Genomic DNA, 20,024 nt, shown 5'->3' on the forward strand with positions numbered 1-20,024 from the left:
GGGTACTGAGGATGCCACCTTTATACTAAGGACCAGCCTGTGGGAGGCAGTGACTCTTGGCTCCTCTCTAACTAATGGGATAAAGTTACCAGAGGTTACCCTTCTCACTTTTGCAGCATCTCCGGTGTGCCCTACTGTAAATAGTCCCAGAGTGTCCATCTTTTCCCAAAACTAAGATAGTGAAACCCTTATCCTTTCTGGCACAGCCTGTGTGCCCACCTGACAGTGTGGCCAGGAATATGAGCAATCCCTCCTTTGTGGCCCATCCAAACCAGTTTTAGGGGAAGCTTCCTACCCACTGGGATTGGTGTTTGCTTGACTGGGGGGGTAAAAGAAAAGGCCTGTTAAAGTGGCATCTGAAATCTGCCTGTGGAAGGGGAGGTACCGTTGAAGTAAATTAATATCCTGGGCATTGCCCAAATGGTCATCCTGCCAGACAAACACCACTCCACACACAAGCTTTTGTCTCTGCCCTGGGAGAATTTTTCACATCCTAGTCAGAGCTTGAGTGTTCTGTGGGCAGCAACTGGAGGTTAATGCAAATTAGATTTCAGAGGCTTTATACACAGAAAAGGCAATTTTCTAAAATATATTTTTCTTAATATTTGTTAAAAATCTGACTTCACCATTTAATTTGGCTCTAAAGAAGTATTAAAAAGACCCTGAATGATGTGTCTAGTTGTTTCCTAGCCAAAGGTAACATTAGTACACTTAATAGTGTATAATAGTACTTCTCTCTGGAACAGCCAGCCTTGCTACAATGAAAATATATTTTGGGTGCTAATCACTGCAAGGACATGTTTAACATTAACTTTCTACATCTTTTACTGTTAAAAACCATTAAATCTGCCATATGGGCTAAAAGTGACTTTAATATTTAAAGACCTGTTAAAAGCATTTATTTTGAAAGGTTAAATTAGAGCTTTTAAACTCCTGTGGTCAGGCTACAATGATAGGCCTAAAGCCAGGCTTGCTTGAAGTCTTGCTTGAAATGATAGACTTGATGCAGGCCACTGTAGTTGATGGCACAAGAGGTGCTGCAGTCCACTAGTGGCAATTAACTTACCAGTCCTGGGTATACCTTATAGCCTATACTAGTAATGAACAAGTTACTTAACTTTGGTAATGCCCTATCTAGTAGAGACTCTAGCCACAGATTCCTTACCTTAGAATTATCCCCAGGCATCAGACTGAATGTGGACATTTTCAAGCAGTACCCCTACGGGTCTTTATGTGGGGTTGTTCGGCTCCATGTTTGGGTCATCTGTGCTGGAGGTGAGGCACGATACCTATACAGGTGCCACCTTGGCACGCTGACGTCAGTTCTTTCCTTTCCGCACCATATAGTACAGATCCGTGAAGCGCTACACCTCAATTACTTTTTGAATGGCTTTTTTCAACTTTTTGCTGTCTACTTTTTTAAGAAATACTTTTCTCCTGGTGTGATAGGATGACCCACAAGAAACTGGCTGGTTTCAAAACATATGGTGCCTGTCACAGGCAGATGTCTGACAGACCCCCTCTTGGTCTGTCTATGGTGCCTCGAGAAGGACCATGACTCTAAGGCTTGCTAGGATTGCCACTCCATGCACCCGAAGGTTGTGAGAGAGTGCTCCATCAAGCTACTTGCTACCCAATGTTGGAAAAACCCCATTGCGATCAAGATCCCTGTCACAAGGAATTTCCAGGGACTGCTTGCAGAGCTGCCCCCAAAGATTGTTATTTCCATCAAAGTTGTCACTGGGTAAATCACATAGGAAAAAAATAATCTAAGTCAGAGAGGTTTTTGACTTCTCCCCATCTCTCCAAAACCTCAGACGAGATCAGGGAGCGTTGGCACTCCAGGATTCGTGCATCTGCAGCCTCAACCAGGACCGGCTCAGCAATTCCCCGATTTTCCAGATGCTATAGTGATCCTCACCCAATTTCGAAAATTCTATGAGGCCATGCACCTAATTTTTTGGTGGCCTGACCCGTCTGGAGTGCCTTTGGGCCTTGTGGGTTTGGGAGGGACCCCCACTAGATTCCCATCGGCGGGCACGCCCTCAACACCATTATAGTCCCTTGGATCTGGTGCTGGATCCGTCACAGTGCCGTCACCGAGATTGTACCTTCTCCGGTGCTTGCTCCTGTACCAACACCCCTGGCACAGTCAACACCCATCAACGACACCATCCCCATCATCCTCAACTCTGACATGGAGCAGAATTGGCGTTTCACAATGCCAGTTCCAGCGCCATCTGCAGCCATGCATTCCGGGTCGGAGCCAGAGCCATTTATTTTTGATGGGCCTGGCACTGGGGACGAATGGGATGTGTATGGCAGCCCTGTTGAATGTCACCACTCATTGGATGATACCGGGAACATCTGGCATGAGGATCTGGCAGATGCCTTTGGGCTAGACCCCTCACCAGACACTGGCCTGGTCTCCCCTCTTACTGTGGTTACAGAGGAGGGGGACTCTTTCACTATCTTGGTGGGTAGGGCAGTGGAGATCTTGGACCTTCAGTTGCCCTCAGTGGCCATCAAGACTAATGTCTTGACAGATGTGCTTCTGCCGGAAACTGCCTCCTCCAAACCCTTGCTCCCCTTTAATGAAGCCCTCTGTGACGCCCTCCTTGGGCCTTGTTCAAACCCTGCACAGTATCTCCTGTGCACAGGGTGACTGCCTGCCACCATGGCCTCACTCCAGGGGACCCCAGTTTCCTCACCCAGCACCCCACTCCGGAGAGCTTGGTGGTCCAGGCCTCCACTTCCAGAGTGAATCCTAGCACGTTCCTTTGCACTCTACTGGATAAGGTATCCAAGAAGTTGGATAGCTTTGGAAAAAGAATGTTCTCTTCCACCAGCCTAGCACTTCAGTCGGTGAACACCACATGCTGGTTGGGCCGTTACTCTGAGATGATCTGGGACTCAGTTGTGCAAATACTACCTATAGTCTCAGGGACGGCCCTAGCCATACTCTCTCAGGCTATTGGCGATGGGAAGAATACAGCAAAGTTGGCCATTCCTTGCAGGATGGGCACAACCGTTTCTGGGCAGAGCAATTTCTTCATGGCTATGCCTGGTTTAGGATTACTGTTTTTCTGCGGATGTCCAACCTTGGGTCTCTCAATGATCCCTCGTCACCCCCAAACTGCCTTTTGCCTCTTTCGTGGGCGGATGTCCAACCTTGGGTCTCTCAATGATCCCTCGTCACCCCCAAACTGCCTTTTGCCTCTTTCGTGGCCACGAAAGGGGTTTCCAACCCTGTCAATATGCTGCCAGTCACCACAATAAGCAAGCTTTTACACCCTTTTTTGGTCGGGACGCAGTTCCCACTGACCAAGTGAGACAGGTAGCCAGAGGTCACGCCAGCCAACTACTCCCCGGGCAGCTACAGCCTCCAAGCCCCTTTAGTTTGCCCTCCTGCCATTACGGACATCCAGTAGGGGGCAGACCTGCTCCACTGGAGGTCAATAATATCAGACTGTTGGGTACTGCAAATTGTACAGAGGGGCTAATCCATCCTCTTTGTGGATCCCTCTCCACCCATGCAACCCACTTACAACCAGTTGACAAAGGAACATCTTTCCTTACTCCATCAGGAAATGTTCTGTCTTGCCAAGGGAGCTATTGAGAGGTTGACAGCATCAGGAGGTTGTGGTCGCTATTCTGGCTACTTTATGGTGTGCAAAAAGGATGGAGGCCTTCATCCTATACCTGACCTGTGCCTTTTCAGTCTTTTCCCCAAACTCAAAATGCTCGAGGTCACTCAAGTTCTGCCTGCCCTAGATCCAGGAGACTGGATTGTGGCATTGGAGTAGCAGGACACGTATTTTCACATCTCCATCCTGCCTGCCCACAGGCGCTACCTGCGGTTCACAGTTGGCAAGGAACACTTACAATTCACCATGCTCCCCTTTGGCCTCACCAGCATCCCTCGGGTGTTCACCAAGATGATGGCAGTGGTTGTAGCACACCTGCAGAGGTCTGAAGTTCCAATCTTTGCCTACCTCGGCGATTCTTTGTTGAAAGCGGGCTCGCCCAGTGCAGTCGTCTTCCACCGCAGATTATGGTGCCCCTGCTGCACAAAAGCAATCCTGCTCCTATTGCAGGCACTCTTGCAGCAAAGCACAAGCACGTCTGCATTGGTGCTGGGCAGCCCCCCCTTTTTATTTGATGTCTTCCAGGTGCAAGAGCACAGGAGGATGCACGCAAGGATGTTTGCAGATGCAGTCGCAAGACGGTTCAGGGGGCGGACACCCACGACCCAGTGCTAAAAGGTAAGTGTGAATGGTGGTCGGTTTGGGGTAACCCCCAGCCAGTTCTGGTACACCTCAGTTCAAGTCTATCGGGGTGGGGGATGAGTCTATATACGAAGTGTCTAGTGCAGGGGCGAAACATTCTTTGACTACAGGTGAAACAGCTGCTAACGAGGATGGGGCATCAGAGGCGCCAGGGAGAAAGTGACTGAGAGAGAGGTAGACGGTGATGCCAAGGATGGGGGGGGAACATAACAAGCATTGGAACCATATCGGGTTGACAATGCCACTGGGTTCCCACGTGGCGGACAAAACAAAAGCTAGAATATGGAAGCACGAATATATAGACATGTTCAAGCTCCTCCACAGAGACATACAGGCAAAGGAAGGTTCCAAAGAAGAGTGGGAGCTGGCGTGTAGGCTGCGTGTTCCAATAACTATGGAAAATTGGACATCTGCCTTCCTTATTTACGCAATCATTTATTGCGTGAATACCCGGACAGGGGCATTGTGCTTTTTAAGTATATGGATATGATCCGAAAGGCGCAGATGCATTTTGGAGGTTTTGCATGGCTGAGCTACAATGAGGAGTTCAGGGCGAGTGTGAGCGTGAACCCGGAAAAGCCATGAGGTGATGTAGATTCGGAATTATGGTTGCAGTGGGTGGCGTCTTCCCATTCTATGGCATCGACACACACACACTGCAAGAGGTTTGCCTGTGGTATATAAGCCTTTTCAACCCCGTCCTGCCCAGGTGAAGGGAGGGTAACACACAGCGCTCTCCCATCCGCAGTGCAGGAGCCTGGTGGAATTTTAATAATGGATTCTGTAGGAAAGTACCATCTTGCCTGGCATGGTACTCCCATTCTTACATGTATGTAAGTTTGTTTTTGCCTGTCTCACTGGGATCCTGCTACCCAGGACCCCAGTGCTCATAGTTTGTGGCCTGAATGTGTGTATCTGTGTAGTAACTAACGGTGTCACTGAGGCTCTGGAAACCAGAACCTCAGTGCTTATGCTCTCTCTGCCTTTAAAATTGTCACTATAGGCTAGTGACCATTTTCACCAATTCTAATTGGCACACTGGAGCACCCTTATAATTCCCTAGTATATGGTACCTAGGTACCCAGGATATTGGGGTTCCAGGACATCCCCATGGGCTGCAGCATTACTTTTGCCACCCATAGGGAGCTCAGACAAATCTTACACAGGACTGCCACTGCAGCCTGAGTGAAATAACGCACTCGTTATTTCACAGTCATTTTACACTGCACTTAAGTAACTTATAAGTCACATATATGTCTAGCCTTCACTTAGTGAAGGTTAGGTGCAAAGTTACTAAGTGTGAGGGCACCCTGGCATTAGCCACAATGCCCCCACATAGTTCAGGGCAATTTCCCTGGACTTTGTGAGTGCGGGGACACCATTACACGCGTGCACTACATATAGGTCAATACCGATATGCAGCTTCACAATAATACTCCGAATATGGCCATGTAATATGTCTAAGATCATGGAATTGTCCCCCCCATGCCAAATCTGGTATTGGGGTGCCAATCCCATGCTTCGGCGGGGTGCCACTATGGACCCCGAGTACTGCCAAACCAGCTCTCTGGGGTTTTCTATGCAGCTACCACTGCTGCCAACCCACAGACAGGGTTCTGCCCTCATGGGGCCTGGGCAGCCCAGTCCCAGGAAGGCAGATCAAAGAATTTCCTCAGAGAGAAGGTGTTACTCCCTCTCCCTTTAGAAATAGGTGTTAAGGGCTGGGGAGTAGTAGCCTCCCTCAGCCTCTGGAAATGCTTTGAAGGGCACAGATGGTGCCCTCCTTGCATAAGCCAGTCTAAACCAGTTCAGGGAACCCACAGTCCCTTCTCTGGCATGAAACTGGACAAAGGAAAGGGGAGTGCCCACTCCCCTGTCCATCACCACCCCAGGGGTGGTGCCCAGAGCTCCTCCAGTGTGTCCCAGACCTCTGCCATCTTGAATCCAGAGGTGTGAGGGCACAATGGAGGCCTCTGAGTGGCCAGTGCCAGCAGGTGACTTCAGAGACCCCTCCTGATAGGTGTTTACCTCTCTAGGTGGCCAATCCCCCTCTGAGGGCTATTTAGGGTCTCTCCTGTGGGATTTCCCTCAGATAACGACTTGCAAGAATTCACCAGAGTTCCTCTGCACCTCTCTCTTCGACTTCTGCCAAGGATCGACTGCCGACTGCTCCAGGATGCCTGCAGAACTGCAACAAAGTAGCAAGAAGACTACCAGCGACATTGTAACGCCTAATCCTGCCGGCTTTCTCGACTGTTTCCTGGTGGTGCATGCTCTGAGGGCTGTCTGCCTTCATCCCGCACTGGAAGCCACAAAGAAATCTCCTGTGGGTCGACGGAATCTTCCCCCTGCTCCAGCAGGCACCAAACTTCAGCATCACCAGTACTCTGGGACCCCTCTCATCCTGACGAGCATGGCCCTTGGAACACAGGTGGTGGACCCAAGTGACCTAGACTGTCCAGTGATCCAACTGTCCAAATTTGGAGGAGGTAAGTCCTTGCCTCCCCTCTCCAGATAGTAATCCTGTGCACTGCATGAACTGCAGCTGCTTAGGCTTCTGTGCACTTTTGCAAGGAATCCTTCATGCACAGCCTAGCCCAGGTCCCCAGCACTCCGTCTTGCATTGCTCAACTCGCTGAGTTAACCACTGGCTTCGTGGGACCCTCTTATGTAGTGTTGAGATGATCACCTTTCTCAGTCTCCTTGAACGCGTGTTCAAGGACTTCTGCGGGTGCTGCATTCTTGTGCGTGGGCTCTCTGTGTTGCTGAGGGCCCACTCTGTCTCCTCTCCCAAGTGGCGACATCCTGGTCCTTCCTGGGCCCGGGCAGCACCCTTTATCTTCAACCACGACCTTTGCAGCTAGCAAGGTTTGTTTGCGGTCTTTCTCCAAAGAAACAAATGCTGCATCCTCCAGCATTCCGTGGGGCATCTTCTACACACAGGAGAAGTTCCTAGCACCTTTCGTTGTTGCACTATCTTCAGCTTCTTCCACCCTGAGGCAGCCATTTTGCACCTTCATCCGGGGTTTAGTGGGCTCCTGCCCCTCCTGGACACTTTCGTGACTTTTGGACTTAGTCCCCTTCCTTTGCAGGTTCTCAGGTCCAGGAATCCGTCTTCAGTGCTTTTCAGTCAGTTGTGGTCTTTGCAGAATCTCCTATCATGACTTTAGTGTGTTTCTGGGGAAGTAGGGTCACTTTACTCCTACTTTTCAGGGTCTTGGGTTGGGGTATCTTGGACACCGTTAGTGTTTTCCTACACTCCCAGTGACCCTCTACACACTACACTAGCCTAGGGGTCCATTTGTGGTTCGCATTCCACTTTAAGAGTATATGGTTTGTGTTGCACCTAGGCCTATTGCATCCTATTGTATTCTACAGTGTTTGCACTACTAACTGTTTACTTACCTGATTTTGGTTTGTGTGTATATTTTGTGTATTTTACTTACCTCCTAAGGGAGTATATCCTCTGAGATATTTTTGCACATTGTCACTAAAATAAAGTACCTTTATTTTTAGTAACCCTGATTATTGTGTTTCTTATGATATAGTGCTATATGATATAAGTGGTATAGTAGGAGCTTTGCATGTCTCCTAGTTCAGCCTAAGCTGGTCTGCTATAGCTACCTTTATCAGCCTAAGCTGCTAGAACACTACCAATCTACTAATAAGGCATAACTGGACCTGGCCCAAGGTGTAAGTACCATCAGGTACCCACTATAAGCCAGGCCAGCCTCCTACAGTTTCTTCTAGGGCACCCATGTAAATTTAAACTTGAGTGCTCCAAATGTGGAGGGAGGCACCCGGTCATGCAGTGTTTCTCACTGGCCCGTCCAGTGGAACAATGGTGATCTGCCAGGGGCTGTGGAGCTCAAGGCGCTCCTGGGCCAAAGAGCTCCTACACCAATTAAGCTTCCCAAGTTACTGCCTTAGTTGTGCATGTATCCTGACACGGACATAGCGCGGAGATTGGAGTGGGGTTTCAGAGAAGGTTTCTGGGTGGGTTATCAAGGACCGCGGGTGCGAAGATGGGCTGACAATTTGTGATCAGCCAGGGAGCTGCCAGAGGTGATTGCAAACAAATTGAGTAAAGAGGTTAAGGAAGGACGGATTGGGGGCCCCTTTGCGAGTGGCCTATGGAGGAGTAGATGATTTCACCATTGGGCCTGTGGTGCCAAAAAAGAGAAGAGGGGAGTTTTGACTAATTCATTATTTATCATGGCCGGAGAGGGCATAGGTGAATGACTTCATCATGCCAGAGGACACGGGAACGGTGTATGCGTCAGTTGATGATGCCATTCGTCTCATTCGTGGGTGTGGTAGGGGATCGGAGCTGGCTAAGTGTGACATCAAAGAGGCTTTTCGACTCTTTTCCATTCACCCGAAGATTTCTCATTGCTGGTATGCAGCTGGATGGGGCTATCTATGTCAACAGGGTCCTCCCTATAGGTTGTGCTATTTCATATGCCTTGTTCGAAGCTTTCAGTAAATTTTTGTAGTGGGTTTTCATGAAGGAGAGCAGCCATCGGGCAGTGTCGCATTACTTGGATGACTTCCTGTTTGTGGGCAAGGCAGAGTCGGTGGCATATGACAGGGCTTTGAGGTGCTTTGAACAGCAGGAACTAGACGTGGGGGTTCCTTTGTCTCCGGAAAAGACGACGGGCCCAAGTATTGTACTAGTCTTCATGGCTATTGACTGGACACTGTGGCACTCATACCACGACTGCAAGCAGACAAAGTGGAAGAAATTGTGGCCTACCTTCGGTTGCTACTTAACATTGAGTTGAGGATGGCCCAGCAGCTATTGGGGTTTTTCAATTTTGCATGTAGAGTGGTTCAAGGAGGAAGGAAGTTTTGTCGGCACATGGGCCTTGCTATGTCGGGCGTATCGCTTCCTCATCACCAGATTCGGATGGCTGTGGGTTTCAGGATCAAGGTGAGCTTGAGGCACGAGTGATGAGCTTTGTGCTGTTTTTGATTAAGAAAGGTTTGTCGCCGGCTACCATCGGGAACAAGTTAGCAGGAGTGTCCTTCTATGGGAAGTTGTTTTTTGGTTTTGACCCAGCAAAAGATGACATCTTGGGGAGAATGTAGAAAGGGTGGGGAAAGGAAAGGACGGGGACAAGTACAGCCGTGAGTGAGGCCATTACTTTTGAAATGTTACTTGAATTGTTACCTGTGCTGTCAGTCTGCTGTACGGATGGATATGAGGTGGTGCTGTTTCGGTTGTGCATGACAAGGATGATTTTTTAGGCTTTTCGTGTGTCTGAGCTGTTGGAAGTGGGCAAGGCTGTTGGCGTGAAGCTGGGGGAGGTGCGTCTTGAGGGTGAACGTTTGGGCATCTGGCTGCAAAGGTCTAAGATGGACCAGCTTGGAAGGGGAAAATGGGTGTGACTGTGCAAGGAGGGAATGCTGTAGTGTTCCCGGTCGGTGAGGGGGTAGTTTTCTAGCGCAGGTGGTGCATAGGTTCGAGGGTATTTTTTGTCACGCGAGTGGTGGGAAGCTTGCAGCATTTCAGTTGTTGGCTGTATTGCGGATGGCGATGCAACAAATTAGTCGTCAGGTGGGTAATTTTGGGACCCACTCATTCTGGATTGAGGCGGCCTGCTTGGGGTGGGACTGGACGCAGATCAGGCGGATTAGGAGGTGGCGTTCGCCGTGCTGTCAGCAGTATGTGTGGGCATGAGCTGTCTTTAGGGGCATGGTGGTGGGGTGCAAGTAACCACTAAGGGGGAATGTGGAGTGTGGGGGGCTTGCTGTCCCTCTACTGGAATTTGTTTCTCTTTACAGGATGTGTGAGTGGCCCTGCAACGTCCAAGGTGGTCACATAGCTGGTCAGGCATTCCTTTATACGCTGGGCAGCAAAATATGCAGAAAAGCAGATCTACAGAAACTCTCTTGGACTGCCAAGCAGCTGTCATGAGGTTTTGTGGTGGGGGAAGAGTGGGATGAGATGGAGCAATTTGCTACCTTTTCTGACATCCATGTTGCCACATTGGGGTTGTCCTGATGTTTTAGTGCTTCACCTGGGTGAGAATGATCTGGTGCAACTCTCTGGGCCCACCCTACTGCAACACATGCAACAGGATCTAGAGTTGCTTCAGTAGAGGATGGCTGGAACTTGTTTGGTATGGACAGAATTCGCAGCCCGCAGGAAATGGAGGGGAACGATAAAACATGGGGCGATCAACAGGGCTAGGAGGAAGCTCAGTCAAACCATGACGTTTTTTTGCTGGGCCCATAATATTAGGGTTTTGACACATGAAGGAATCAAAGAGGAAGAGGCAGTTCTCTTCCGGGTCGATGGGGTGCACCTTTCGGATATGGTCAATGCATATTACAGCATGGAATTGCAGTTTTTGCAGGGGCATTTGTGGGGTGAGAAGGTGTGGCTCAGGGTTTCTGCCTGAAGGTGTTGCGGTGGATTCGCTGGTGGGGCAGCAAAACACCCCAGGGGCTTTGCTGGGTGGCAGTAGCTGGGGGAGGGTGGCGAGTCAGATGTGGGCCTGGCCACCCTTCCCGGGGGGGGGGGGGGAGGGAGGGAGAGAAGAGGCAGGTGAAGAATGAACATGTGGGGGATGCCCGAATGAGGCATGGTATGAAAGGAGAGTGTGGATAATAGGTGAATAAAGGTGGAGGCTAGGTGAACGGAGGCAAAAGTGGGGGAACTAAATGGAAACTGAAAGGTGGGGCATTTCAAAAGGGGAGAAACGGAAAGGATGCTAGAAAGTTGGAATGTTCAAAGTTATTCAAATGTTTTTGGTATAAATTGCAATCCTGTCCTAATAAAGGGCATTTTACCGAATTCGAGAGTGTGATGGCGATTGTGTCATGATGAAGGGCCCCGTAGAGAGCAGAAACACAGTCTATTCTCTCCATGGAATCCTTTGTGACAGGAAAAACGTCACAGGATGGGGTTGGAGGGGAGGCCTTTAGGAGTCGGTTTATATAGTTAGGTAGGGGAGGGGTCGGTCTCTTCTGTGTGAAAGCCGATCGCACTGTAGGAAGTTTGGCCACCACCCACCCTGCATAGGTTGAGCAATAGGACAGAGGTTATGGTTGGGGGGGGGGTTGGGTTAGGGTTCTTGTTGCCAGTTTAGGGCAGGTTGTAGTGAGTGGGCAGTGGCTGGAGGAGGGTGGAGAGTCAGATGCAGGCCTGGCCACCCTTTCGGGGGGAAGAGGAAGCAGGTGAAGGATGCCAGTGTGGGGGATGCCCGCATGAGGTAGGGTATGAAAGGAGTGTGGATAGTAGGTGAATGAAGGTGGAGGCTAGGTGAACGTAGGCAAAATTGGGGGAACAAAATGGAAACTGAAAGGTGGGGCTTTTTAAAGGGGGTAGTACGGAAAGGATGCTGGAAAGTTGGAATGTTCGAAGTTATTCAGATTTTTTTTTATTAACTGCAATCTTGTCCTAATAAATGGCCTTTTACACTATTCAAGAGTGTGATGGTGATTGTGTCACGATGGTATAGCAACGTCTCCCACCATCATTCAACTCTATAAAAGCCCTGAAGAGTGAAAAAGAGGCCCGGCAACTTACAGCAAAATGAGAGACAATACACATTTAGTTCATTCATTTCAAGTCAATGCCTTGATTCGATGCCTGACTTTTTTTCATATAATTTAAATATTTTATGGGAGAGAAATATAATTTTTATGCAAAAAAGCAATGGGTGTTTAGAAACCATTGTTGATATTCAAAAATATGCGGCAAATCTTTTAGCAGCTTCTCTCTCTGTGTCTCTCTCTCTCTCTCTCACACACACACACAGGTGCACAATCTTCCTGCATCTCACACCTCAAACCGACTTCAGAGCTGATGTATACATATTTTATTTGTTACGTGATGAACACACCATGTAGCAACACTTGCTCCAGTACAGATTCAGCATTTTGACTTTACATTTTTGGTTAATGATCAACAAGCACCAGTGGGAGGCAAACTGAATTATGAACTCTCCAGGTAGGACCAGAATTTTAGTGCACCTGTTGGAATATTACAACAGGTATAACTACTACTGTGCACCAAGTTCTTCTGAAGACATATATTCCTACACTCCAACAGTGTGTCCCCAGAATGTTTGCTCATGCAGCCTTTGCCTATTTTGGGTGCTTTGCCCCGGGACATGTCAATGGTGAAGCAAATATGTGTAACAGTACAGTTGACACATTCCTGTAATACTTTGTGTATGTAGCAATTGGCTAGAAGTAGAAAACTGGCACCAAATGCAGGTGCCATTCAGAGACTGGCACTTGTACGTTTGAGACATTAGTTCTGTGACTAGTTGTAGTGGTACATTTGTCATCCATAGTTCCATGGACACGTTAGTTTTTTAATACGTCTTTGTTCCATTTTTGATGGCACTTTCACACAAAGCACATTTTCTTTCGTAAAGATGCTGGCTACATTGGACATGTTTCTTCTGCAATTAATATAGTTCTCTGTTTTTAAATAATGGTAGGATGGGAAACACTGGTTTGGCATACATTGCAGTCAGTTCTGTATGTAGGTTAGAGAAGGTGGAGTAAACTTAGTCCTGAAGTGGAAGTGTCAGCCAATGAGTTAGCAGTGTAGAACCGCTAGAGTAGCACCTAAGGTGAGGGTAAAGCATTGGCCCCCAGGTGAGTCCAATGGCATTACTAGTAGTCCAGGGCGCAGATAAGAGCTACGCCCCTCTTGATCCAATGCCTCTGTGTTTTTTTGCTTGGTATCTCCACTGCAATTACATAATTGGTAGAATGGCCAGTGGTTGACAGTGTACCTGAAATGAATGAAAATAAATTCTGGTTAATACAGCTATGATTATCCATTACTATTATTCCCCTGATAATATCTCAGGATGATGCTAACACGCACAAAACGATTGGTAATAGACTGCTCAACAAATACATCTGCAGTGGATAACGTATAACAAGGGCTACAACATAAATAAAATTAAAAATGATTTCAAAACATTCTTGATACATGATAGGTCATAGGCTACCAGTCTGAAGGTTCTAGAATGATTAAAGTGGACAAACTTTATATTACCATAATTTGCAATATGCAAATGATAAACAACTGAAATTCAAGCGTTGGAATGTCAATGTCCCTTGCATAGTGATGGACACATACCCCTGCCCTGAATGCCCCAGTTGCAACGATGACTTTGTCATGGCCAAGCACGGATCATGCATGCGCGACATGACACAGGCCTGTCTCACGGACTGTGGTCCTGTTGGACCTGTAGGAGTGCCCAAAGGGCTTCCCTCCTAGCAGTTAAAGGCTAATGCCTTCAACAGGATTTAAGTAGCACGAGCAAATGGCGGCAGTATTCCATGTAGTTATCAGTAGAAGTAAACAGGATTTTCTACCTGTGTCACTGGAGTGAGGCCTGCAGATTCACTCATGTAAAGTTCCGCTGCTGTGTGCTAACTCACCATTGACCTCCTTCAAGTTAGTATGTAGTGCTGTGCTGCACGTGTGGTGTCATGTGTGTGCTTTGTATATGTGTGCCTGTGAATGGTACAATACATAGAAGATTCTGGATTCCACACTGGAAGATCCAGAGTTGACTGGAGGAGCTTGGGGAGGTAGAGAAAGCCCCACAGAGAGATTTTTGGATTTTTAAGTTCCCGTGAGCTGGGTGGGGCACACACTGGAGGAAGGAGAGCCATGCTGTTCAGTACACTTTAAAGGGTGCTCCTTGATTCAGAGAGAGGTCACTGGGAAGGGCCTTGGGCACATCTCAGGAAGGAGATGGGGCTAATAAGAGATTCATAAAGAATAGAGCTGGTGCCCATGGCAAACCTTTTGAAACACATACCACTGTGGCTGGCATCGAGGTGTGAACCTCTAGCCATTCCTTTGGCCTGTGTTGTGGGGCTGTTGGATTTAGGCCCATATTTATACCATTTTAGCACCAAATGTGCGTCATTTTATTACCCAAAAGAGGCGCAAACTTACACAATACAATTATATTTTGTAAGTTTGCGACGCTTTTGTGCCAAAAAATGCCACAAATGCAGCGCTAAAAAAGTATAAATATGGGCCTTAGAGTCGCTCCTGCTGTAACAGACTGATTTCTGCTGAACGGGCAGGGCAGAGGAGAAGGCACTTCAAAAGGAAGCAGACCCAGCACAAATGTGGAAACTCACATTTTGTGGCTCTAAATAGATTGTAAGGGGTGCTCAAGATCCCCAAATTGTCAACTGTTAAGCAGCCAGTCACGCTCTGCAAGGAGAAAAAGCTCTGCAGGACTTCTGCTTCTGACTAGGGCTGAGGGCTAAGGCATGCCAGTCTCCCAGCAGGGTGAGTGAACATCACCCAGAGAAATCCAAGACCACCTGCCCTTTGAACCTATAGCACCAGTGCATGTGTGCTTGCAAAGAACAGTGTGCCCTGTGAGGAAGAGGAGAGTGCTTAGTGGGAATGAGGTCCATTAGGGATCCTCTCAAATGGATCCCTGTAGGGAGGTGTGAGGGAACGGCTGCTGCACCGCTCGGGTCATCATCCTTGTGCAAGTTCAGTTCAGAGCTCCAAATGCTAGAGCGAGCAGCCATGCAGTTGGCCACTATTGTCACCAATCCCTGCCGATATGGCAGTCACTGTGGTGTGGCATGAAGTCTGCTACCCCTGTATGCCAGAGGGGGCTGCGGTGAAGAATACTGCTGAGCTGATGGGCCATCCTCAATGTGTGGAGTGAATTCGGCACCAGCGTATGCCACAGGTTAATGCCATTCCAAATGGCCCGTAGCCTATGTGAGGAGTGAAGTCGGTGACACCATATGCCAGAGGGGGCCAGGGCGAAGATTACTGCTTCGCCGATCAGGCTGTACCAGTGTGCAGAGTGAAGATGGTGACCCTGTATGCCAGATGGGGCTGCCATGAAGATTACGGCTGTGCCAGTCGGGCCGCAGTATATATGTAGAGTGAAGTCTAGGACTCCATATGCCAGAGGGGGCAACCATGAAGAGGAAGTTACTGCCATGCTGGCCAATCACCCATGAACAGATTAAGGCAGGAGACACTATATGCCAGGGCAGCCACTGGAAAGGACAAGGAATGTTGCTTGGTTCAAGCCGTCATTGGCAGGAGACACTGCTGTATTGACCCATGCAGGCCTAAGCCAACAACTGAGGATCGGAACCAGACCAATCAGCCCCCCATCTGTGGAAAGGAGAAGGAACCAACGTGGACATGCTGCTGCTGCCCCTGCAAAGTCTAGAATGCTACTCACCAACAGCAGCCATGACACGCTCTCTGTGATGTCAATGAATGAGAGGCTCCTAGAGACTCTGTTCATGCAATCACTGCAGGAGCTGGTAAGACTGATCTTATGGCTGAAAGGCCCAGGGGGAACTTTTTCTGTTGCACAGTGCTTTAGGGTGCTGGAACACTGTTGGCTTTGAAAGAGTCAGAGTAGGACTCCTGAAACTGAGACTGCTAGTAGGAGTTAATTAAAATTTTGACTATAGTGATTGAGGAATAACCACTTCCATTACTGAGAGGGACGTGGGACTCAAGAACTGCCTACTGAACACTGTCGCATTGACCTCAAGGGGTTGTGTGTATTGTTTGTGTATGCCATATTTTACTTCATGTTCATGTATAAATACTGCTTTTATAAAATAAAAGCAAGTATTTGACAGGACAGTCATTTATTTCTGCTACTGAACATGTTTTGAGCTGTGAGCTTGTGTTCACCCCTGGATCTCTCTCTCCAAAGAAGCCATGGACTGCTTGGCCCATTCTACTACTAAGAGCCAAGCGCTAAAGGGTACTTAGCCCAGTTACTCAGGATCCATAGTAATTCAGGCCCTGGGACATCAGGAATAAAATACCTCAACCCTCTGAGTTGGTGTCAGTAGGTCCTGCTTGCCCTGTGGCCCTCTGAAAGGGGTTCTTACAGAGTGCTTAAAGGAAGTGCAAGACATTTTACTTTCGAAAAGAAAATTAGGGTAATTAGAGACCAATTTGTCAATGTCGCTTAAAGGTAGCTTGCTGCTCTAGAGTCCCTTAAACTGTGCAGTGTCAGTTAGCATCAGTTCATTTTAACGGGCAAATTAGATGAAGGGCTTTCAGCACTATTTCCTTTGCCAATCTCTGGCTTTACTAGGGAGGTCAGTGGCGTGCTATGTTTTTTTCCGATAAACCTTTTAATAATGTTTTGGTGCGTAGCAACCAAACATATTGCTACAGTGTATAAGAGCAAATTTAGATATACACTTTCAAAATGTATTATTGAAACAAGCTTTATTATTCGTTATTAGGAAACATTCTATTTGGTTCCATGCCTTGTCATATACGGTGCTTAGAGATGAAGAGCCCACATCAAAAGTATCTTTGCATAAACAGAGTTAGAACAAAAGAAGAAAAATAGGAAAAAACCTGCTTAAACTCAGCCCACAAACTCCCAAAAATCTCACCCTGTGACTGACAAAGTTGTTTTTCTTATCATCAAGGATAGGCCTACAGGAAGCGGGACCTAAAAGCGCATTATTGCATTATTATGGTAGGGTTGACTATGAATTTAACTCTGTGGGCGTCATCTCTGTTCTGCATAGTTGTGAACAATTGTGTCCCAATACATCGCTAGAGGCAATTTTTTCAACCCCATTTGTTCCATCCAGAGGGCTGTGGTTTCCGCCTCTGCCCACATAAGGACTTCAGCACTCCTTTGTGTAACAGAGGTTGGCATGGGAGACTGCTGTCTCATCACCACAGCTATCTTGGCTAGAAATAATGACAGATCAATTGATCTTGCTGTGTCATTTTTGTTTTCAGCGCGGGAGGATGCATCTTGGAGTCAATGCTGTGCGGTGGAAACATCAGTCCGATCCGTGGGTTGTGTCATATCAAATAATACTCTTCCTGAATGTGCATATTTGTGAAGTATATCTACCTTGAACGCATAACAGTGAGGGCAAGTGCCTTCTTCATTGGATATAACAGATGTAATGTGTGGGGAGTTAAGTATGCTCTATGCAAAAAGTGAAATTGGATGGAATTAAAACAGCCATTGCTGGAGACTTTACAAGGATATATTAGGATTTTCAATCAATAAGCATTGTTAAATATCTGCTTCAAAGAGTCCTTCCAGTTACTTCTTACCTGTGCCAGGGTACTTAGAAGGTCTCATTCTCATTGGAACGCCCTAAATAGCCAAGTACGAAGCGTCCTCAGTCCCCTATGGTATGTAGTGTGTGGAGAAGAGGATTGGTGTCAGGTTCTTGGACCCTAATGTCCCAGTGAATGGTCAGTAATTGCTTGATAGTGCCATACATCAAAAAGGTACTGCTATGCATGGCATACTATTCTTGTAACTCTGGTAAGTTCAAGAGGGTCCCATCTAAGAATATAAACCTATGTGTGGTAACCCTTGCATCTGGCCACGCGGAAAGTGTTCTAGATGTGAGCATTTCATGTCCTGCAGGCAGTCCCAAAAGAGAAAGACCTGATGATTAGGGGCGTGGTTCCATAGTGCACTAGAATCCACGTTTTAGGCAACCCTTCACTGTGTTTACATGAAGTGAGTAAGACCGTTGGCGGGCAGTGCCCTGTCACCTATTGATGATGGCCACCCAGCCAATATGCCACACTCTGGAGCTGTGCAGCTAAATAATACTAGGAAAAGTCTGGGGCTGCCATGCCACACCCAGTGGTTGGATGCCTTAGCTTGGACTACACCACACTTCTGCTCTTCCCCCCTGTAAGATCTACTAACAGAGTATTTAGCTCGGGGAATATTGAGGCAGGCGGTGGAGAACGAGAACTGGGAGTTTGTCAAAAAAAGTAAAGAATGCAAGGCAACATCACCACTTTAGATAGGGCAATATGACCCATCATGGACAGTGGGAGGGTTGTCCAAAACAAGATCTGAGACAGCAACAATATAATAGCTTTATCCAGGTTGCCCTCAAGTTGTCCACATGTGCTTGATACATCTGGTTGCCTAGATATTCAACGGCAAGGGAAGACCATGCTATAGGTCCAGTGTCCTCTTGAATATATATGTAATTCCAGAATTTATTTCCTAAGGAGAAATAGAAGGGATTTATAATAATTTACATCAAGTCCAGATATTTCACTGAATTCCTCTGCCTGTTCCAAGTCAAGGAACAGGCATGCCGATTGGGGCAACCTCGGGCATCTCCTCCATAACTGAGAAGAGGAGTCTGATAATAAGAGAGGCATGTTGTCTTAGAATAAACCCCTTTTGGTTCCAGTGGATTAGATCTGGCATAAGTGTTAGGCTGAACTTAACTACTATTTTTCTCAGAATTTTATGACTTGGTATATAATAAATCAAGATAATCATGATTGAGAAGAAAATGTTATGCACCTTCCATAACACTGGCTGAAGGGACACTGTAGGAGAGCAGATTCTTCATCTACGAAATATTGTATATACAGGTGGGATTATTTTAATTATCACAGCTGCGGGCTGAATAATAAGATTCTCATTTATGTGCTGACATCACACCAAGTGGTGGTACTTTTGTTGTAGGCTTTACACCACATGGACCCGATGTGACAACACAAATACTACCACATTGGAATTGTGCCACCAAATATACTAGGGAAAGTCTGGTGCTCCCATGCCAACCCCTGTGGTTAGAACCCTTTGCTTGGACAATGCCACTCTTCTTCAGCTCTTCCCTAATATCAGGTCTACTAACAGAGAGTCTAGCTCACAGGATATTCTGTAAGGGGTACGGGGATGAGGACTATGAGTTTTGTAACAAAGTAGAGAAGGCGAGGTAACATTGTTTTAGAAAGGGCTACATGGCCCAAATGGACCGTGGAAGGGTGTTCCACAATAAGATATGATAGCCCAACAATCTAATAGCTTTACCCTGGTTGCCATCAAGTAAGTCTAAATATTTTGCTGAATTCCTCCAACATAAACATCAAGGGTGCTAAGTTATCATGTGTGTATCAGAGATAAAGGGGTATATTGCCCACCTAAATTGAAATAATATGTGTATGGTCCCCTTTAGATATAACCCAATCCCAGACTGCTCACGGCAGTGAGAGGCTCAAGAGCCAGAGCAAATAGCAGGGGGACAGTGGACATCACTGGCGGGTGCCCCTGGATATTGCGTATGGGCTCGATATATTATGTTCAGTCTTTTCTCTCACTGTGGGGTTGATGAATGATAATCGGATCCAACCCATGAGCTGCGGGGCGATACAAAGCGCTGGAGAGCCTGGAAAATACAGTTCGAGTTTAATGAATAAAACACCTCTACCAGTCCAAGGAACATGTATGCTGAATGGGCCAAGTACGGGATGACTCTATGACCGAGTAGAGGTATCTGATATTAAGACAGGTATTATGTCTTGGGATAAGCCCATTTTGGTCCGCATTGATCAGATCCGGCAGAAGTGGTAGGATGCCCTCTACTATTATTTTGCTCTGAATTGTATGACTTACTATAAATGTAATCATGATAATCATGTGGGAGAAGAAAAAGTTGTGCACCTTCAGTATTATTGGCCTGAAAGACGCTGTACCAGAGCAGATTACTCATCTATTAAATATTGCACGTACAGGCTGCATTATTTCACATATCACAGCTGCAGGTAGGAATATGAGATTGTTTTTTATGAGTTGTCATGATGTCGGGTGGTGGGTATGCTATAGAAAATGCATGGAGAGGTGAGGTTAGAAAAAATTACAAAGAAACAAAAACGCAACTAAACCTGAACTTACATGACCATTAGACCAATGAACAAAGCCACAGGAATCTTTG

At 47.2% G+C, this 20,024-nt stretch overlaps 1 protein-coding gene across 1 annotated transcript in view; it reads right to left on the reverse strand.

Annotated features, from left to right (window-relative positions):
* Nucleotides 1-12,103: 12,103 nt before the first annotated feature.
* Nucleotides 12,104-20,024, reverse strand: part of DNAH1 (dynein axonemal heavy chain 1) — an 827,745-nt gene continuing 819,824 nt past the window's right edge. Inside the window, exon 79 of the mRNA XM_069206595.1 lies at nt 12,104-13,048. Coding sequence (XP_069062696.1) covers nt 12,927-13,048 — 122 coding nt within the window. The 3' untranslated portion in view covers nt 12,104-12,926. The remainder of the gene's footprint in view (nt 13,049-20,024) is intronic.

Source organism: Pleurodeles waltl, chromosome 9 (assembly GCF_031143425.1).
Source record: "Pleurodeles waltl isolate 20211129_DDA chromosome 9, aPleWal1.hap1.20221129, whole genome shotgun sequence".
NCBI classification, from domain to species: Eukaryota; Metazoa; Chordata; class Amphibia; order Caudata; family Salamandridae; genus Pleurodeles; species Pleurodeles waltl.